General features: G+C 35.8%; 1 protein-coding gene across 3 annotated transcripts; it reads left to right on the forward strand.

The window, feature by feature from the left end:
- Nucleotides 1-379: 379 nt before the first annotated feature.
- On the forward strand, nt 380-14,611 carry LOC129567310 (uncharacterized). 3 transcript variants are annotated; one of them, XM_055444075.1, is made up of 9 exons: nt 446-743; nt 4,197-4,557; nt 6,329-6,482; nt 6,797-6,933; nt 7,781-7,852; nt 8,138-11,790; nt 11,861-12,370; nt 12,506-12,623; nt 12,706-13,185. In XM_055444075.1, the coding sequence occupies exons 2-9, from the start codon at nt 4,530-4,532 to the stop codon at nt 13,158-13,160; spliced, it is 5,127 nt and encodes a 1,708-aa protein (XP_055300050.1). In that variant the 5' UTR covers nt 446-743; nt 4,197-4,529; the 3' UTR covers nt 13,161-13,185. The 3 variants fall into 3 exon arrangements, with proteins under 3 accessions (XP_055300047.1, XP_055300049.1, XP_055300050.1); XM_055444072.1 differs by lacking the exons at nt 12,506-12,623; nt 12,706-13,185 and adding an exon at nt 13,224-14,611 and having other exon boundaries at nt 380-743; XM_055444074.1 differs by lacking the exons at nt 12,506-12,623; nt 12,706-13,185 and adding an exon at nt 13,224-14,611 and having other exon boundaries at nt 380-743; nt 4,200-4,557.
- The last annotated feature ends 8,651 nt before the right edge of the window (nt 14,612-23,262 follow it).

The following is a 23,262-nucleotide window of genomic DNA, read 5'->3' on the forward strand; positions in this document are numbered from 1 at the left end:
CATTTCGGTTCCGTATAGTTCACGATATCGAGCGATCGCGTATAGTTTGAGCGCACGCGTGCGCAATCCCGCGAGAGAGTTCAATTCTCTGTGGTCTGTTGATGCTGCACACCGCAATGTTTATTTGCCATATATACAACCGTTCGCTTGATATACATATATCGCGATGCTGTGTGCTTGTGTGAAAACGTTAATATTGTTGTTTTATTTTTTTCGGTGATTTCGTCATTTCGATAATTTTGGCTTATATCCGTAAATGGTTGAGGCGTTGTTTGTATGATAAATACATACGGAATATATTTGCCATATACAACGCGCTTTGAGTTTTTCGATCCGATCATGATCTCTCAACTCGCATCGCACAATTTTTTAGCAATTCAGTTGAAAATTTGAGCTTAAGAGCTTGATACACGTTCACAGCGTGAGCGTCATTTTTTTCCAATTTTTTTTTTTTTTTTTTGCTGTTTCGTTTCGTTTCGTTTTCAAGTGATTGTGTGTTCGATGTTGCGGTGGAGGAACACCAATATACCGTGAAGATATTGATCTGATAAATGATACTTATTAATTTGGTTGAAATTTAGTTGTCATTCGAATGCTAACGATTCAAGCAACCAACTTGTGATTTTGGTCTTAATTTTGTCTTTTTCTGTCGGACAGTTAGTAAAAAGAATCTTTCGAATTTGGATGCATTTTCGATGAGATTGAAATTATTTTTAATTTTAAGCTGTAAATTTGTGTTAATTGTGAGTGCCAATGATCTTGTTATATGCACACGTTAATTACATTAAACTATTTATCTAGTGCTTTTCAGTTTCATTATATTTCTTCGTTCCTTTCGATTGGAAATGTTAAAAAAGGAGAAAAAAAAAGTTGTGCGTGTGCAATGCACACTGTGCATCGATGATTTGTGTCGAGTTTTTGTTTCTTTTTTGGTGAATTTTGAATAAAAAGTTCATTCGCTAAATTTGAATATATCCACATCGAGATATATAAAGTATATCCTAATATCTCTTCAGTTTTTATTTCGTTCATCTTTTGTTATCCATATTTGAGTGTGACTTTCAACCGGATACAACGCCAAAATCAAAAATATCGATTTTTTGCATACTTGATTGCGACGCTAAAAAAAATTGATTCTTTCGAGAGTATGCGATTTTCTTGAGAGTATGCGATTTATATGCCAAGAATGAAGATCAAGAAGCAAGATCATATACATACATTCAACGTAATACGGTCATAAAGTATAAATGATCATGGACAAACTACAAAATCAAATGAAAAAATTACATAAAATTATTAATTAATTATCGGAACAACATTTTAATCGCTACAACATGAATTTAACCTCATACGATCAAAGCGTACGCTTGTCGGATACGGCATTCGGTCAGAGGAGAAATTGATGTTTTCTCTCTCTCTCTCTCTCTCTATCTCAATCTCGCTCGCTCGAACAAAACATTCATTTAACACGTTTGATCAATTCATTTGGTGCGTCTTTATGGTTATTCGATTTGTGGTGATTTTTCAAATTTATTCGTTTGCTCCATCGACAGAAAGCGGAAAAAAGAGATAATTATATTCTACCTTAATCTTACACACACGCGAAGCATTTTAAATACCCGAACATCTTGTTCAATTTTAAGTGTCAGCAGTTTTATTTTTATCGACCGTCACATTAACAAACTTCGATCGGTTTCACATTTTCTATATTCGCGTGTAAAACTTCCGTGTATGCATAAATGCGAACGACTGATACGCAGCTCAAGAACGAGACATTGATTAGCAAACGACTAGTTACCTCTTCAACCTTTATGACATTTTAATTTTTATGACAAGTTTGTAAATTGCCCGTGGTAAAAAAAAATACACGTCAGCGCGGCGATCACTGTTTTCTTGAGACTTTCTCAACCACGAAAAGGTAAATTCGAGCCGAATTTCAATGTAATTTGCAATTCGAAATTGGATTAATTTGGGTGAAAACTGTTTTTTGTGGGTTTTATCTTCGAAAGATGAAAATCTTAATGAAAAATTATCAACTACAGATTATGTATCGGCACCTTTGAACAGGCGAAATTGTGAAAACTTTTCTAAACATAAATATTCATCGATCGGATAGTCTTGTGATTTGCGATCTTCGCTTCTATCGATATATACCCCGATACATCTTCGATGACTACATATGGCCAGGCATTCGCATTCGTTATAAATTCAATGATACAAAATGGGGATAAAACTATGTTTGCAATTGTTTACAATGTTAAACATCGTTCCCGTGAACGTGATAAACAATCACGCGGCAAAATTTGAATAATTTGTTTTTCTCACTTTCGGTCCCAGTTTGTCAGTCCCGTTTGGCATCGTTTCCGATTTCGATTCGGTCGAAAAATGATTAATTAAATTGAAAATTAATGCGATTTCTTCACTTCCCATTCAAACTCAATGAATCGGCTGACCAGAAACATTTACGATTTAATAATCGTAGTGATTTCTGAATGGGCGATTCATATTAGAAATATGGCACACGGCATTTTTTTTTTTTCAACACGCAGCTGATGAGTAAATTATTGGAAAGTGATTGTTGTCGAGCGTCATCTCTGGTTTTTTTTTCATCATCTTTGCTATGGGCGCACGTGTATTCTTTGACAAAGCCAGTCAATCGCATCATTATAAATGTGTCCGAGTGTGTGAGAGCTCCACTTGAGCCAATTATATAATCGAAAGTAATTATTGAAGGCAATTAATAATCTTACTTTCGTTCGGGATTATTCATTAATTAAAATAAGCCAGTTAAGTGGACACGATTGATTCGGGGCGAAAATGAATGATGCGCAAAAAATCATAAAATAATCGTTAATTTCCAACTCATGTGTCCGGCTCGTAATATATTTCATCTGGAAACCATAAAAATACGACAGCGTCTCAACATCCTGAGTATTATTGCGAATTTGCACATTGCAGTTCATTTTGACCACCCCGAGAGTTCACACGCAATGAAAATATTTTGTAAGACTTTTAGACATTTTTCGTGTGTTTTTCCGCTTTCATTCAGATTTTTAAAAAAAAACTCTTCAAAAGTTGTTCAACGAGTGACGGTATTTTTGAATACAAAGAAACAAGGGCGAAATTTCGTCGGCAGCTTAAGTGTTGGAATGTGAAAATTCCAAAACTAATTTGAAAGTTGATTTGCATGTGGATTTACAAAAAAAAAATAAATAAGGCAAAACCAGACAATTAACGCAGTGTATGAGATGGAATTTCAGAATAAATACGATCAGAGCTCGATTCTATTTATATTTATAGACGCCTTTTGTGGATATAGAACGAGCAGTTCAGTTTTGATGCACTTTTTTCGACTGTGAATTCATTAGCATGCAATGTTTGGACATTTTTGGTTTATTGCTGTGAATTTTTAGCCTTTTATAGGCGGAACGATGCAATATAGCAACTAATATATGAATTTATAATCTTTGCTTTTGAGCAGGTCTGAACTGAGCTGGATTTGCTAGCTCAGGTAGCTGAAATAATAATTCAGGCGCTCAAGTCAGCTCAGCTCAGGCCTGCTCAACATCAGAAATACACTCTCTGCCAATTTTGGAGTAAGAGATCAGAATTTTCATATACAAATAATCATAAACCATTCAGAATAAACACACAAAAAACTAAAAGACAGGATATGTCAAAGGAGTAGCCGAAATATTTTAATAATACTACTTTATTGTCTGCTCAGTTTGATATAACTATATAACACTATAAAAGGTTTTGTTTGGATATATAGTCGTGAATATAAGTTTTTGTTTTGTTTGTGGATAAGACGTTTGCATTTGTTCATACATTCGCCCGAAGTCACGCGGTGTTTGGAGGAAAAAAGCGCAATATAGACATTTGATATTTCATCGCGGACAAAGTGAAGAAGATGAAAAAAAGAAGAGGAAAAAAACCCATCAAATTTAATGCACTGCAACGCATCATAAATGATGAATTAAATTAGCACAATATTTGGTTGTGTGTGTGTCAACTGTGATAGTTTAGCCATGAACTTCTCTTCTTTTATCTTTCTTTCTTATTGAGCGATTTTTTGTCTGTTCTGAAAATTCATTCACTGAATTTATGTGACTACAATCTTGTTGTTGTTGTTTTTTTTTTCTTGCATCGTTTAACATGTGTATAAATCAAAAATCTCTTGGCTTTTGTTTCAGAAGATCCGCTTACTGGTTAAACTACTGTCCAAAGAATAAAGCGGCAAAATAAAATAAGACGAAAACGTTTTGTGTGACCGGCAATTAATCAAATAAAAAAGTACTAAAAGTCAAAACATATCACTTCTTTGCATTAGTGATTAGTTAAGATATTTAACACAGTGTAAATGAATGTGTATATATTACTTTCGCTTAAATGCTCATGCTCACACCCACTACGACACAGTGAAGCACAGTAGAATTAATTTGAAAATTGAAGAGAAACATAGTGAGAGGTTCAGAGGCCAAACAAAACAATAGGAGTCGGATTGAACGTTGAATAGGAACAAATTAATGCCAACGATGGAACACATAGTGATCGGTGAGTAATAGAGATTACATTGCTATACATATCAAAGTGAAAATATAGACAAAGATAAAGAGTGTGGACTTCAACTAAGAGCAACAATAAATATATATTTCTCCGGTGGATATGAGCGAGTGAGGAAAGAAGCTCTATTGTTTCAATGACGGAAACATCAAATGGCTAAGTTGATGATTAGATAATACCTTAAGTAGAATTAAAAATTTATGGTAATATTTTGACAAAGGCTTATCGATCGTTTGACCAAATGTCACTCTTAACTATTCGCAAATATTCTGTTGTTGCGTCAACGGAACACAGCTTGTCGTCATCATCCACCTACTCCATCATCTGAGACTCAGACAGAAACACATGACGCTTATTATCAAACAAATAAATAAATCTAAAAATACTACTCATCAAAGCGGTACAATGCATACAGACATGCACACTCTTGCATATCTTCTGAGTTGGAATGCTATAAATATATATAATAGTTCATGAAATTGTCTGCAAAGTTCATTAAATCGGTAATGTGTTTTATTGTTATGGTAAAATGTTGTGTTTTTGTGACATTTTTATGGAAATTTACAACTTAAAAAAAATAAACACTATCTCATCACACCAAGACAATCATCACCACCGGCAAAATGCTAAAAGCATAGAATATTTTTTGTCCATTCAATATTTGAACCAAAGAATTATCTGAATAATTTACATGATTTGTAAATTATATAAACCATATATATATATACGGATCATTTTTTCTGCCGGAATATCCAATGGAACTTGCGATTATTGGTCACAATTTTGGCCCGGCAACTTACCGACTGGCCAATCTCGACACAACAAAAACGGTTAATGCTATTAATCTCTTCCCATTTTCATGTCTGTCATTTTTGTGTGTGCGGCGAATCGATAAGTCAATCACAACAGATACAAATGGATGCACTTTCATTCTCGTTGAAAATCGTTTCGCTTTAATTTGCTAACGCGCTGGGGGGCTAAAAATATTTTAATTCATGTTTGCCTGTCTAAAATTCATGCATGCATGGGTGCTATTTTTTTGTTGGTCATCCATATTATTCATCGCAATAGGTTATCGTTGAAAATTGATGGAAGGTTATTAAAAACCATACACATAAATTTTTGCTTTAATGGGGGAAAAAAAGTGATTTACATTTTGCCGATAGACACATATTTGACATGGTATACATGGCTGCCTGGAATGTCTAGTATAACAGTGAATTGATGGATCTGTAGTCGAGGTGTTTAAAATAAAATAGTCTTCGCAGCTTTGCAACTCAAATACATATATAAACGTATGTATGACGAGATAGATTTGTTATTTTATGCGAAAAATACAAATTTTTCGATAATTTATTCATTTGGAATTTATTATTTTTCTTTGAACGCTCTTTTTGTTGTTTATGTAAAACCGCACGCAAAAACCGTCAAATCGTATTTGGTTACTGGAATTCGCTGTTGCTTTCGATTCCCACGTGTGTGTGTGTGTGGAATCAGTTGAATTGAGTTTGGTTTACATTGAGTTGGGTTGGGTCAGTGAATATTTCTTTAGCGCCAAATTTCTGAGTCGTCAAGCAGATAAGCATACGAATTAGATTATGCTTATTCATGAATTTAACTCTGAAATTTCTCCAAAAATCACTCATTAGAGTGTGAAATTTTCATTTCTTTGAACTTCGATTTTGCTTCTGGCGCATAATTGCATGATATGATTATATTGTATTATAATGTGTGTGTGTTTTTGTGTAATTTTCCATTTTAGTTTTGGTGTCATCACTGTTGATTGTCGCACATTCCGATGGAACATCAGCGCCGGGCACGTATCGCACATTATTCGATTATCCAGCTGATGCACTTGGTGTAAATGATTTGGAAGGCCAAGAAGATGCCTCGACAGCAGTTACGCAAAAGTCGAGGTAAACATTTTATTATCTATGATAAAATCGACTATCTCACAAAATAATTTGAAATTCAAGACAAACCACACGTTTTTTTATATATATATATATACCAAAAGATTAGTTTTTAAACATCAATTTTTGGTGTCACAAATGTGAAACGTTTAGAAAAAAAACATCGCGAATTTTCACATTCATGCGCGAAAAAAAAGAAATCGACTTATCAAAACGATATCATAAGACCAATTGTATATTCATGATGAATATATCTGGAAAAAAATCATATCGATTCAAATCAATACAAATGTTATCCGTTTTTTGTTTCTCTACAGTGGAGTTACTTCCCAATTAGGTGGAAGCGATGAACTGGATAAGCTTAGGAGGAGTATTCCTGGTGAGCCAGACGTTGATTATCCAATTTATAGAACACCACCTGAAACGGAATTCTCTTGCAGAAGCAGATTTACAGGTACAATCAACCACAACAATGGTCATTTATTTTTTTTTTAAACAAAAGCCACAATTCATTTCTGTTTATTGTTTTCTTTCGGTTTTTACTTACACTTATAAAATCACACTTCTACCAGTTATGTCAAATAAATTTTCGATTTTGCCCGATCATACCAATTTTAATCTTCGTATGAAACTCCAAATAAGCCATTTTTAATCTTACCAAAAAATCCCACTGGCAATCATCTCTCATACGTAATTCCATTTTGATGACTAAACTGAAATTAATCCAATTGATTTTGAGCCGATGTCACATTATTTTTAATCATATTAGTGATTTATTGACGAAAAAAGCCAACGGAATTGAATCTTCTCTTGACCATTAATTTTGGGTATCTCGATTTGGATGACTTTAGTTGGAGGCTAATAAACTATTCAAACATGGATTGTGCTCATTGTGGATGGTTTTTAGCAAAAACAAAATTATTCGTGACGTAAACAAAAAGAAAATTTTAAATAAACCTCAAGCCAAAAACTAACGCTCCATATTTCCAGTTGTTGTCGCTTAATTTTAATTGGACAATAAGGCTGTATGGATCGTGTCTGGAAATGGCATAAATCCAAGCGATTACCATTGTTGTGTTGGTGACAAAAGCAGAGGTCACTTTTAATATTTCGCTTGCACAGTTTTCCCAAGCAGAAGTCACGAAATCATGTCGTCGCCACAAAATGAAGATGTGAAATAATGGAACACCGATCAGACACGATAATAATTTATGCAAATAATATGCGCTTCGCTAAATGTGGTTTTATTATCTGTCGACTTTTCAATCGATTTTGATGCTTGTCTCTTTTGTTCGTTTCAGGGTACTATGCGGATGTTGATACCAGGTGCCAGGTGTTTCGAGTTTGTACGAATACCGATTTAACTGGAAAAGGTTCAATGATTTCATTAGATATTCGTAGTTTATTTTAAACACATTGTATTCTTTTCGGTTCTGAAAGTAATAACACACCAGAACGGCTGTTATCGTGCTAATCATGGAAAAATTGCGATAGACGTGTTCTCTTTTCTTTCTTCAAAAGAACCATTTTATGAATAAATATCATATTTCCGAAATAATATGGAAATCAAATTAGGCAATTCCGTTTTGGTTTGTTGATAGAATGTTAATTTTATATGATTTGCTAATGTGTTTTATTATGGTGTTACCCATTATCAGGATTCGCTTTCTTATGTCCAAATGGCACACTTTTCAATCAGGAAGTGTTTGTCTGTGATTGGTATCAGCACGTTGACTGTAGTTCGAGTGAGAATCATTATGGCAAAAATGCTCTACTCAATATGAAAATTGACAGCATGTCCGAAATGATGAAAGTTGTAAATGAAATGGTCAACTTCCCATTAGAGACGAATGGAGAACGACCAATACCAATGCCAACTTTCCCAGAATTTCCAAGACCAGTAACCCAGCGTCAACCAGCCATTCCGACGACAATTCCATTCGTTGCTCAAACTACACCGACATCAAATCAATTTACATTGACACCGTCATCACCTCCATTCGGGAGCAGAATAGCAAATTTCAATACAACAAAAGCAACTCAACCTACACCGCCAACACCTCAGCAACGCAGACCCGGCTTTGGAACACAAACGTTCACACAAGAAGGTGATTTCGAAGTAAATTCGAAGAATACATTTGATAACACAAAAACCGTCCAGGATAATACATATTCAAAACAACCGATTTTCATCTCAAGTCTGGGCGAATTATCTACTGACCCGGGAAATAAATTCGATATTAATACAGCTAAAATCATCAAACCCGAAGATAACCAAGTAATCACTCCACCCACACTCACAAAAGAACAACAGCTGAAGGAATCATTATCGGAATCGTTTCGAAATCGTGCAAACAACAACGCAACAAATCCGGGCGAAAATAATCTAGCAAATGGTTTACAACGAGTTTTACAGCAAAATCCGGACTATCAAGTTCAAGTGCTCTCGGGAGAGGCTGATCTATTGCAATTCATTGAACAAATTTTGCATAGAAACCCAGATCTAACACCAGATCGTCTGAATGCGATTCTATCGTCCGAAAGTGATGCGATCCTGCAAATCTTGAACGATGCCGTTAATCGAAATCAGTCCGGTGATAAGTCACGGGAAAATAATATTCTGGACAGAATTCAACAAATTCTGAACAAATACAAGAATAACCGTGGCACTGTTCCGATTTTAAATGGCGAAGCAGATTTATTGGATAGCTTGAAGCGAATTCTGGTACGAAGCCAATTGCCGATATTCTCCGGAGAAGCCGATCTCGTTTCATTTATTGAACTAATTGTGGAACGAAATCCTGAGTTTACGAAACAACAACTCAATGCCATTATCAGTGGCGAAACTGATTCCATTTCATCGATTCTGAATCAAAACAGACAACACAATAGCCGAATTCCTGTCAAAAGTGGCGAAGCGATACTCCTCGACGCTATAGAAAATGTGCTGCAGCAATACCGTGGTCGACCACAATCGGTACCAACTCAAACGGCAGCTCAACGGCTTCAAATTCAATCAGGAGAAGGAAACTTACTTGAAAATGCTCTACGACGAATCCAACAACAGAGTCAAATACCAATATTTTCCGGTGAAGCTGACCTCATCTCGTTCATTGAACAAATTGTGCAACAGAATCCGGATTTCACAAAGCAACAACTCAGTGCTATTGTAAGTGGTGAAGCTGATTCAATTTCAGCAATTGTGAATCAGAAAAAACAACGAAATAATGGAGTTCCAATCGAAAGTGGTGAGGCAATCCTATTGGAAGCCATTCAAATTGTTCTACAAAAATACCGTGGTCAGAATATTACCCAACCGCAATCAGTTTCAACTTCATCTCAACCAGTTCAGCAAATTGTACAGTCAGGAGAGGGCAATTTACTTGAAGGAGCCTTGCGACAAATCCAACAACACAGTCAAATTCCTGTATTTTCCGGTGAAGCTGATCTCATCTCGTTTATTGAAGAGATTGTCCAACGAAATCCAGATTTTACTAAGGAACAACTGGGTGCCATCATTAGTGGAGAAGCTAATTCAATCTCAACCATAGTAAACCAGAAAAGACAACAAAATATCGAGGTTCCAGTTGAAAGCGGTCAAGCTATACTCCTTGAAGCTATTGAAATAGTTCTACAGAAATACCACGGTCAACCACAAACAGTGCCAACTCAAACTCAAGCTCAGCAGATTGTTCAAACAGGAGAGGGCAACTTACTCGAAGGTGCCCTACGACGGATCCAACAGCAAAGTCAAATTCCAATATTTTCGGGTGAGGCTAACCTCATCTCATTCATTGAAGAGATTGTGCAAAAAAATCCAGATTTCGCGAAAGAGCAGCTCGGTTCTATCATTAGCGATGAGGCCGATTTAATCTCAACCATTGTAAACCAGAAAAAACAACGAAATAATGGAGTTTCAATCGAAAGTGGTGAAGCCATACTCATTGAAGCCATAGAAATTGTTCTACAGAAATATCGTAACAAAAATACTCCAAGCTCAGTATCTCCTCAGTTTGTGCCAGTTCAATCGGGTGAAGGAAACTTGATCAGCAGTTTAAAACAAATTCAACAACAGAGTCAAATCCCGATATTTTCCGGTGAAGCTGACCTCATTTCGTTCATTGAACTAATCGTGCAAAGAAATCCTGATTTTACAAAGGAGCAACTAGCCGGTATCATTAGTGGTGAGGCGAATTCCATTTCAACGATTTTGAATGAAAAAAGGCAACGAAATAATGTGATCGCCGTTGAAAGTGGTGAAGCAATCTTGCTTGAAGCAATCCAAATAGTTTTGCAAAAGTATCGCGCCAATACAGGGATATTGAATCAGATACAACCACCATATAAAACTGGTTCACCACTCAGTCAAAATCAACAAGGCATTGTATCAATAACAGACATAAATAGATTAACATTGACCGGTGATAATGTTGTGAGTCAACCAACGGTTGGTGGTGGTAATTCATCGAATCACTCTTTCTTCAATCAGAATTTGAATGGAAATGGCTTCAAACCCGTCACATCTAATGAGCAAGGAAGAGAAATTAGTTCACAATCACCATTTAATCCAATATCAAATAATCAAAATGATCAAATCGAATCTGACGAATTGAATTTACTCGAACAGACATTGGAGCAGCTTGCATTACGTATTCCAAATCAGCAACGGCCCATCTTCTCTGGTGAAGCAAATCGGTTGGCATTTATTCAACAACTTAAGCAGCACAATCCAGATCTGTCAATTAACCAATTGAATGCAATCAATGGCGGCGAAGCAAGCTCAATTTTGAGAATATTCAATGAAAAAACGCGGAAAAGTAAAGCGAGTGGTGTAGTTGATGGCAGTGCCGATCTTCTTGAAAGTATTGAGATAGTTCTTCAAAAATACCGTCTGGACAAACAACTGTTGCCACCGTTGCGTGAGCCAATATTCACGGGTGAAAGCGATCTTCTGGAATCAGTACAAAGAATTCAACAAAAAAGCTCAGTTCCGATTAACTTTGGCGAAGCTGATTTGCTGCAATTTGTTCGTCGAATCGAAAATCAAAATCCCAAGTATACTCCTAACCAATTGAGCTCGATTATTGACGGTGGCGCTGATTCCATCATAGATATTTTGACGGAAAACAAACAAAAAGAGAACTACAGCGGCTTTGATGTAATTGAAAGTGGTGAAGCAGACCTGTTGGTGGCAATCCAATACTATGTGGAAACGTATGTTAAGCCAGACGCTGTACAACCGCCCACATCATTTGTGGCAAACCATCCGCAATTGCAATATACTCAGAGCAGCCAGGCACAGACAGCAGCAGTAAGTTCGAAAAAATAATTTTCAAATCGATTTTGATTAAAATTTGATTTTTCTCTCTCTCCATTTTTAGGTCAATCAATTACCTCAAGGCATCAACAGCACAGGCCAACCTTCACAACAATCAGTGCACGGACAATTGACTGCAGTCAGTTCTGGCAATTCGTTTTATCAATATTCAAATCAAAATCAAGGGAATACATCAGGCGCCAATGGAAATGCTACCTATTCCTTTGAGCAGAATAAACAGAGCCAATTTTCAAATCAACATTCCCAGTCAACCCAAAGTCATATTACAAAGGACGTGTTCAGAGGACAAGACAATATTTATACACAAACTGCAATAAGTCATAAAACTCGATCTCAATCAACGTCGTTGAACTCACAGAAAATCCACTATAAATTCACACAAACTGTACCATACCAACAGCAGCAGCAGGAGACAGCAGCTCCGGTTCAGTTCATTCAGTCGAGTGTGTCAAGCACAATATCACCAAACACATACATCCCACCTCCAGTAACACCATCATCGTACAGCTTTGCATCTACGCAAGCATCGAAGCAAGTGTTCACATATCCTGCGGTAAGTTTTCAATTTGATTCATGCACTTGACGAAATACGAAGAAAAATATACAGAAAATAGAGAGACAAACTATTATCTGAACATTACACACACACACACACACACTTCTTATGACAAACTATATAACGAAACAGGTTTTAAACAGTGAACATGAGGTAAGAAATTTGACACTCGCACATCGAGACACGGACAAGAGACAACGAACATTACATGCAAAAGACGGTTCAAAGGAACATCATGCCAATGCACCTGGTATGTTTTTCTTGACTTGACAATGTGTGATGCACATTGAATGTGTTTGCTTTACTAAGAATGAAATTAATTTTGTAAACAGATAAACGGCATGCGGACTACACAAAAGACCATCAATCGACCGACTTATTCTGGAAGGGATTACATTTATCGTTCTTTGAAAATAATGACTTAAATCAACTGGATTATTATACAACGCATGAACGCGATGATACGCCAGTAAGAAAGCGTAAAAGCCCATTAGACTTTGGCAATTTTCTTGGCACGCGAAACAACAACAACAACAATCAACCTACTATCGATTCCGCTATATTAACTGCACATAACGAAACAAATGACTTTTACAAAAGAAACAATAACAAAACTGAAACGACAAAAACAGGATTGAGCGCGAACACTAGATCAAACGACGCATTTAAAAATGCAAATATTTTCAAACCGACTTTGACATTCGACAAAGCCGTTCTAACTAATGCAACGCACGAACCACGAACACTCAACAACTATACCGAACCATTTTTGATTCGAGTTTATTAACAATTTACACATGAATAGAGTTAAGATTCGCCAATATTATAGAAATTTGTTTGATTCACACAGGAAACCGAAGTACGTAGACAAAGTGCCAGTATAAACATTACAAAGGATTCCGTCAACTATCAATCGATCAGCGATAAAAACGAAGCTCCACAACCGTCCGCATCACAGGCATTCGTTTATACCGAAATTGAGAATCGACCTCCGGTCAATTACGACATTCCCCATCCGCCACTGCAGACGGTTTATCCGAAATCAATTCAGAATAATGTCGTCTCACGAAATGCAGTCAATCGACCAACGGTGCAGCGATACAGTTTGCCATCGATACCACACTCATTACCGTCTATCGTGCATGAACCCAGCAATACAGTTGCGATCATTCAAAATGTTCCGGCCACATTTGCTAGTTCATTGAACGCACAACGGCATCCATTGCCCGTGATAACATCTACGTACAGCAATCGAGAAAGTTACTCGAATGCAAATGCAAGTGAAAAAGTTGTCGTCAAAGTTGTAAAAGCGCCCGGTTGGTATTTAAACGATGCAAACGAACGACGTTCGTATTATGATGCGGTGGCTCATGGTTTGCTCAGCGATAATGGACTGGTTTATGTGAACAATGTACAAAAAGATGCCAATGCCGCAACGAATATAGCTCAAAATTCACCAATCAATTTTACTCCATCCAAAGTTGCACCGCCTGCTTTCACCCAGATACTTTCAAATAGTCCAATTCAAACGCCATCAACCGGTTACACACCACAAAATATAATTTCGCCAGCCATATCTCAATCACAATCAGTGGGATATCCTGCTGGGAATCTGATCCAATCGTTTAATGGCATAAATTATTGGCCACCTTGTGCCATCGCATCATACCACCAGCACGTTCAAAATTCACCGACGTCATCATTACAACAAGCACAATCACGACCACTTTCATTCGACAAACCATCAAATATCGGGGATAATTTATACAGCGGCCGTTCATCTTACAATGTTAACTTACAAAGTGTCGGAAGATTGGCTGGAGACAATGCCAAATATCAATACAGTTTATTGTCATTACGTCAACCACCGCGACAAGCTTAATAGATTTGTTTTTTTGGAATTTTTCTTTAGAAAGTTCCAAGTGTTAATCAGAAAAAGAAAGAAGAAACAAATTATACATTCTACATGTAGAATGGTGTGTACAAATACTGCACACCAATTTACGTGGTAAAGAATGCATTTTAGTAAGTCATTTTGATTACATTTTTCGAGTATCGAGTGTATCATTCATATATTAATATAGCGAATCTTAAATAACCGCCTCAGAATCGTACGAATCACACATTTCAATTATTAGCGTTAACACATTCTACCTACTAGTTTATACTTTTTTTCTTAAGTTGTGCTATTTATTTTTTTTTTCTTACTAAAAGAAGCTGCAAGTTTTGTGAACAATATTCGTGCTGTGTTTGAGTTTTATTTCAATATTTTTTTTATTTAGAAGTTTATTGCCAGCAATTGAAGTCGATTGCCTTCCCTTGCCCTGTCTTGTCTTTCTTAGCCTTGTGAAGAAATCAAAAACCTTCAAAGCTTCAGTCGAACCCAGAATGCAATAGAAATATCAAATGATATATAAATCATTTCGGAAAATGACGGTAATCTTTAGACAATCAGAGTGTCATTGGATTAAAGCAATTTGACTTGAATTCCCACAGAACGCATCGTTATTAATTTGAGCCTCCGATGATTGAGAGAATGAGAGAACCCATTCAAAATGATAACATTGAGCAAAATGCTACCAAAAATGTGAATGGAAACGTAGTGACAACGGATTATGGCGTGACATTTTAATGCGAATTGTATACCGAATAAATGTCATTTGAAAAATGAAAATAAATGCCTATAGCATGAGTCGACACTTTGAAGCAGATTACGAATTTGGCGAATATCTTCTTTTTGTATGTGTGCATGTTGTGTCGTTGTCACGTTAAATCGAATGCAGACGCGTGCGAATAACAAAAAAATCCACTTTGCTCAACGCTCATCGTTCTATTCAGCTTAATGTTGTTACTTTTCCGATTTTCTTACTCCTACCCATCGTTTCTTGCTCTCGTTTCATTACATTCTGTCTGCTTTTCATTTGGAATCGTATTTCAAATGTAACGGGAAAATGCGAGAACCATCAAGTGTAAAGCAAATAACGTTTCTGCGTTTTCGAATTCGGTTAAATGGGTTTTTTTTCTTTCTCTCTCTCTCTCTCTCTCTCTCTCTCTCTCTCTCGATAGTACCAACAAATGCGAAATGTAGCGAAAATTTATCCTGTACGGGTAGACTTAAGCCCGAGTAACTGATATATTATCGTTTACTTTCATTTGATTGAAAAATCTTGAGCAGCGCTCAATACGATATGAGCATTGGATGTTGACACAGCGCGCCATCAATTTATTTTGACTGATTTGCATCGAAAATGAAAAACATTTTAACTTTTCAAGGCTGCACTGTTCAATTACAATTTGTATTCGTCTTGATTTCGCTTGGTAGAGCGCAAAACTTGATGGCGGTTTTTTTTTTGTCTGTTCGCTGAAATGAGAAACAAAACTTTGCGTGATCAAATGATACGAAACGGGGATGATTCAAATGGGTGTTTCATGTTTCAATGTGTAAATTTATCGTTGATTGTTTGTCTTGCAGTTATCGTTATTTTGAATTGTCTCAAATTAATCCTTACGACCGAAGTCATCGGGCGATGCTATCGCATCGGTCAAAACTGGCAAACACCACCACCAGTACCACTGCCACCACACCAACAATCAACAATTACCATTAAAATAACGGCCAAACTTTTGTTTAATTTCGAAAATATGTTACCCACAAGATGTCGACCAAACACACAAAACGAAACGTAATCATAAGAAATGTTCGGTTTGTTCTTTTTCTGTTTTTCATTCACATTGGATGGCGGATTATACAAATGTGCGTATCAAATTTTGTCGAAGGTTGCTTGCTACAAATAATAACAATACTGCACCATCAACACCCTCCAACATGTAAGTAAGTTAAACTAACAATATCTTTGTCTTTATAACGCCTTTGCTCTTTTATTCGGGCAATATTGTCGACAAGTTTTAGGTCGAGATTTCTAATTAAATAGAAGAATTCATCAAAATAGTACAAACAGATGTCAAGACTCTTATGAATCTCTAATAAAAAAAAAATAACGTACATAAATAATGCTTTTCATTTTGGCTACTTACTCATTTGCATCATTAAATTTTCCGGCAAACCGAAAGACGAGAAGAAGAAAAAAACAGAGAGAAAACTTGAGAGAAATATACCCTCTTAACAAAGTTCTTGAAAATCACCTCTGCCAGCACACAGCACTGTGAATATTTGCATAAAAACTTTAGCCGAATGGTATATAAATGAAAACTTTAATTAGTTAAGAAGATCAACAGCATTTGGTAGAGTTGTTAACCCAAATAAGAAAGTTTTCGCTTTGATAGACACAAACTAAATCACTAGCACACTTTCAAATAGTTTCAATCACAAGTATCATTTTGTATATTGATATTACGTTGAATTTCAACTGAATAACAGAAAAAAAAAAATACGGTTCTAATTACGAAAATCAACAATTATTCGAAAAGTATGCGCTCAACTACTTGCAACTTCTTCAGTAATATTCGCCTAAGTAAACATTTCATTGAAATAATTAATTCAGTCGTTGTGAATGCTGCTGTGAAATAGAATATATTGCGAAAAATATTGAACAATTTGAAATAGCACGAAAACTCAACAGTTATGTTCCTTTTTTATGTTAAACTTCAAGTTTCGATGATAAAGAAGTTCAAAGTTGCCATAAATCGAAAAAAATTTAATTCAAAATCAATGAAATAAAAATCGGATGAAATTTTTTTTTAAGAAAAACGTCGAAACTTTCTGATCATCGACGACTATTACATTTGAATTGTTTGAAAATTGAACCATTCCATTAACATAAAAGTCAAAGTTTTGCAAAAGAACGCACGTGCTGTGTATGAATTGAAATGCGAATGAAAAATGTATCTATGAAACTAAATGGCTTAAATACTAAAGTAAAGTTTTGCCATTAACAACGTGTATCTAACACGAAGTAATGCACGATGCAATCAGACGAAATAAAAAAAACGACGAAGATTTGAAGTAGAAGAGCAGCACTTTGCCCTGGTGTCTGATAACAGTGAGCTGAAAGGCTAATTGAGTCCTAATAGAAACTCGATTCCGTGAACGTGTGCTGCATTGTGCAGCTGTGCGCACGGGCATTTTTCTTTCAATTTGGCCGATTACCAAGAACTTAGTGTGTATTGCTCTGGAATAATTTGCGAGATTCACATTGACAACACCTACCATCGAATGAGTGCTGGATCAAAGACTGAAAGTTACACTTCTTAAGTAATAAGTATTACGAAGTTGTGTGTTTTCGTCTACTCTTCCTCCTCCACATTTTTCGTAGTTAGATGGGGGGAAAAAAAACTCGAAACAGAATTGAAAAGTGCACTACAAGGATAAGAAGGAGAGAGAGAATCGAACGGTTTTCGTTGATGGTTCAAGAGTAACACTGATTACATAAACATACGAAAGTTTTGTAATTTTTGTTCAACGTACGTGATTTTAATGGCGGCAAATTTCAACTAAAACCGTTTGCGTGCAATGCACGATTTCAAAGAAAATCACCGAAACTTGATACCGATACACAGTTCGGGTGATTACTTATGTCAAACATGTGTCATTATATGGGATTTCTATCATGGTATAAACTTTTTCGCTCTATTTAAGCAAATGAACTTTTCCTTTTGACTAGATACTGACACGATTCCACGAACTGTTGACATGGACTCAAGCGATGCGATACACTCAAAGAGCTATTGCGTGTCTTTATTTAAACAACTAACCTACAGCAAGAGATTGGTAAATAGAAACTTGGTTTTGATGTTGCTTGCTTTTTGAAGTGGTTGCCGAAAAATGCCGTCTCAGTTATAGTATGTGCGCAAATGGTTTGGGTTTCATCTTAGATGCATCAAATATAAACACTCAAGCAGAAACATAATACGTAACAACGAATTGTGCATATCATTCTGAAATTGAATGACACATTTGTCTTTTTGAACCGAAAATTTGCAACAGCTACCACACCCTAATGACGGTTAGTTTTCAAGTTTTTATGCACAGCTGAATTCCCCAAAGCCATTTCCATTGTATCTGTGGACGAAAACTGACACACACACACACACACGCGCACACACATTTCATGACGTTGTGTTGTTCATATTATATGTAGTATGGAAACCATTTCAATTTGCACAATTCAAATAATTTCGCTGAAAACAAAAAGCGATGATGTATCGAGTAAATAGAGAATGCTGAAATTATCGTCAACATTTGATGCCTCGAATGGATGCAAAGTGGAAAAGTTTTTAGCATTCCCAAAATTGCGCAATGTTTTATGCTATCAACAGAGAGTATAAATGGTGGTACATCTGCGATTACAGTATTCGACCATTTACACAAAATATTTCAACAATTTATGTTGTAGTGTGTACTCGAAAAACATATAAATTTTCAGCGAAAAGCCGATTCATACATTTTGATCCTACAATTGTGAGCAAAAATTTGACATTTTACCATTGTCAATATGTTGGTGGATTGGGGGACACACTATATCGGCACCAGACCAATTGCAAAATATATCAATGGGTTCGTACGAATTTTCAACAAAAACAACCAATATCAGTGCATTCTTGACTCGATTAACAATATTTTATTGTGTTTTACTAATAAATCAATTAGCAAAGCCGGTGTGCACACGGACGTGTAGCTGGACAAGTGATAAACAACACAAATCATGAAGTTTAACCCTCTCTCTTGTACGCTCTCTCTCTCATTGAGCCCATTCACAATAGACAAACAACCAAAATGATTGTGATACACCATAATCTTGGGATTCAATTTTTGTCGCCGACTTTTTTTTTTTGATCGATAGCATTTTGAACTTATTTCCGTTGAGATTGAAATGAAGCGTTAGTGCCAATCATTAGATGTTTCGTCCAATAAAACTCTGTCAACTAACACTAGATTTTGTTTTATTTTTCCTCCTTTTTTCCATAGAGCCAATCAATTTTGACATAAAAGTACAAACAGCTGAAATTTGGATTAGAATTACATGTTTTTTCTAGCTGGACATAAATTGCGGAGCACATGTTTAGCATCTTATTTCCACTTGTTCCGGTCTTCTTCATTTTTTTTTGTAGCCGGAAATGGAGAGAGGCATTTCAATAAGTCGTGTAAGCACATCAAAGACACAAGGATATACCCGACCATAATTCAATTTGTTTTCGAAATGCCGATTCAATTTCGCTGACATTTCAACAGTGAAATGGTTGTTTTTCCTTCGTCTTCACATTCAAATGCCCTAATGCCCCCTAGTGGCATTCGTTTTTCTCTCTGAACCAAATTCGCAATCCGATTAAAATTTTTCGCCGCATTCTCTCTTACTCTCTCTCTCTCTCTCTCTCTCTCTCACTCTCTCTCTCTGTTTTTCGCTCTCTCTCGCCCGCTTTTATCGGCCTTCACAGTATATGCAGAGAATGGTGATTGTATCGCCGTTTCAGCTGTCTGAATCTTTTTTACGACACAACTGAACTGTAGTTTGAATTGAAATTTAATCAAAGTGGAAAATGTGTGTTCGGCTTTAATATGGTTAAATATTCAATGAAAATGTTTCAAAGGCAACGTCATGTGTGTGTGTGTTCGGGTGTGCTGCGTTGGCTGCAAGTGAAATGGTTGCTTTACACACGAACAATAACTTAATTCACAATCACAAATCACGTACGATTGCAAAGAGAAAACGAGCGCAAAACTGTACGGCAACGAGACTGAAGTGCGTTTTGTATTTGTGTTGGAAAACAAGGCTTAGAAACAATCAAATAAAGTCGCATCGCGTTGTTGTTCTCTACGATTTTTCTCTCTCTTTTTCTGATTCTCTTCGACTTTTCCACATATAAATCCTATTGACAAGTTGCGTTTGTTGTGAGCATCTGCTTTTGCGAAGCAGTAACGGAATCTATCTGAAGTGTACTAGTACTACTACATTAAAGTTACACAACGTTTGTGCTTAATGCGGAAATCAATGCAATGATTTTCGAAACGAATGAGAGAAATGTTCAAGTAACATTTTTTTTTTTTTGCTTCTCAATCCGTTTTTTTCTTGTTGTCGACGAAACGAAATAAAAAAAACCCAGAGAAGTGAACAAGAGACCTCTGAGGATTTGTCTGTTCTAAGAAAAACACTCCTTTTCCATTCATTCAATTGATTGTGAAAGTTGTTCATAGTATTTGTTGCGAAGCACCTTTTAACCTTCTCCTCTCTCTCTGTATGTGTTGAACGGTTCCATGATTCAGTACAAGTGAATCAAACGATAGCAAAACAAAGGGCGACGAATCTGTCGTTAAGATACAAAATAAGCTTATGTTTTTTTTTTCTCTCTCTCATAAAATCGTAAACGAAACGAACGAGAGAAAAAAAAAATGGGAAAAAATGAACAGATATTAAAGCAAAATATTCACTGATCCGATTTTAATGAGTATAATTCTTGATGAAATGGCAAAATCGAAAACGATGGGGTAAAATCGTTTCAACTCGTTGAATTTTCCATAAAGTATTCGCCATTCGCCAGTTGGAGAGAGAGAGAGAGAGAGAGAGTGAAAAAAGTGTCCACTCGACGGGAACATTCATAAAAATCGATATCGCCTTCTCGCAGTACCGTCGTTTTTTCGACAATATAATTGCTTGTGATTCGAATAATAAAATCTGTAACCTCACTTCAAAATGTTTTAATTTATGTGCTTGAACATAACAAATTTATGGAATCATAAATTATGGGCTTGTTTTATCAACGAAATTACAAAGTTACAAGTAATTGAGATGCGACAAAAAAAAAACCCAATGAGTCATAGCGAAAAGAAGGCGCTCACTGCCTTCGGAGCAGTTCAACCAAAATATTTCACTGATAATGCTGCTGCTGCTGTTTTCTCTCTTTCTCCCTCTTGCTCTCAATTCATGTTGATTGTGCTGTGCTCTAAATATATATATCGACAATAAAGAATACATAGTGATCGAATAAGGGTGGCATCACGAAGCATAGCAACCGTATCGCATGTATCCATTGCTATTACATTACATTACAATGGTATTAATTGCTTCAAAGTTTTTTTTTCCAACCCGTTCTTTTTTCCTTCTTCTTTTGCATCGATAGAAAGGGCTCGACGAACATGAAAATAACATGTAAAAGTCTCAAAAGCGTTCGACCCCCTCAAGCCAGCGTTCGAGAAACGGGAAAGGACCCCGGAAAATGGCTACGGAAAGATACAAAAAACTGAAATGGAAATCTTTCGCTTGAACACAAGACAATTTTAATTGCACTATGATAATTTATGCCATAAATATGCAAATGATGGGGTTTATTTACAAAGATTCTTAAATACTATATATACACCATGTACACCGACGGAATGACATCTATTCAGCATTTTACTGTACGCCTGAGACTGTGCTGCATGGTAACGGTAAATGGAAAACGTTCTCCTTGTTACATCTATTTTTTTCTTCTTCTTCTTCTTCTTCTTCATTTGGTTCACTGAAATATTCGTGCATTTTCATGAGATTCAAAGGGTGCGAATGTCGATAGACATTTGGTGCACTGTGAAAAACCACAACAACTTGTTTCTACAATGTTGAAAATATCGTCTAATACCGTTTATTCAGTGAATGCCCCTTTTGTTTCGCAAAGAAAATTTACATTGTAACGCTTTTTTTTGCTATTTCGTTGCAATTTAGTTGCTACAACTAATGCTATGCTATTTCTTCTTGTATAATTTTAAATATTTTACTTCAAACTGTATACTCAATATTCCGAAGAAAAATGAAAAACATGAACGATTTTTCTTTCAATCATGGAATAGCGATAGACAAGAGGAATTGCTATGAAACAAGCACCGCAAAAACAGTTTGCTTCAGAAATGAACATTTTTCCAAGCAGTAGGTTGAGATTGTAATATTTCTGTGTAATTCCAAATGTTGTTTAACAAAACACATTCGGAGAACTCAACTATATTTTATATAAAAACGCAATAGTCTATTCTATTATAAAGCGATTCCTTTTTCATTTTCAAAAAGCAAGAAACATTGATAAAAAATTAAGTTTTGTCATATGTACTTGATACTAGCATCTTCGTCTCGCTCAGCTCGGCTTTAGCGCTAGGTCACTTAGTGACTCTATTAAATTGAATGTTCGTCTGTCTTTATTTTCATCAAATCGACAAAATATACGTCTTTCCAAAGATTATTAAAAACAATTTTTTCAAGCCATAATTAAAATGAATTTGGCATTTTTCGACGGTGAAAAAAACCTAAAAGTTTCAATTTAATATTGTATTATGTATTTAATCTGACCATCATTGACGTCAAATCATTTTGAGAAGATTAATTTTGTAAAATCAACCGATAGGAAATGCTTTGTATAGAGCGGTTCAGTCGAAGGGTAAAAAGTATTCTAAGTTGACACCATTACAGATTTCTATTTCAATATGTGTAAGTGGACAAATCGGTTTTTCATCTTAAAATCCAATTCTCGATTACCTTTTCCTATTTCTATGTTGTTTCTGTTCAAAAAATCAATATTGAATATGAGCAATTGAGAATATACTATGTTCGTGACCGAGATTCGAATGTTTTTGATGATGAATCAACATTCAACAAGCAAGACACAATTTTTTGAACCAAAGTCAGTTATTTTCACCAAGCTCTCATACATTTTTTTTTTCCTATTCGTGGCATGTGTTTCATAATCAAACGAAAATTCGTTGTGAAAAATCCGTATTTAATTGGTTTTGGCACGATCGAAACAATGGACTGAAAATCCTCAGTTCAATCAGTTTGCAAACGGATCCAATCGTCAAATGTGTTCGAATTTTTCGTAGCGGTTTTCCACCCAAACAGAGAACACAGTGTGAATGTGCAATCAAAAGCTGGAGGAAAAAGGGATAAAAGTAAAGTTTTCGCACAATTCAGCAC

The sequence above is a fragment of the Sitodiplosis mosellana genome, unplaced genomic scaffold (assembly GCF_009176505.1).
Source record: "Sitodiplosis mosellana isolate CC-2019 unplaced genomic scaffold, AAFC_SMos_1.0 Smas_scaffold_11, whole genome shotgun sequence".
NCBI lineage: Eukaryota > Metazoa > Arthropoda > Insecta > Diptera > Cecidomyiidae > Sitodiplosis > Sitodiplosis mosellana.

Coding starts and splice junctions, on each gene's coding strand:
- LOC129567310 (XM_055444072.1), top strand. CDS start 4,530: ATGCCAACGATGGAACACATAGTGATCG. Junction 6,483..6,796: donor GCAGTTACGCAAAAGTCGAG/GTAAACATTTTA, acceptor GTTTCTCTACAG/TGGAGTTACTTCCCAATTAG. Junction 6,934..7,780: donor TTGCAGAAGCAGATTTACAG/GTACAATCAACC, acceptor TGTTCGTTTCAG/GGTACTATGCGGATGTTGAT.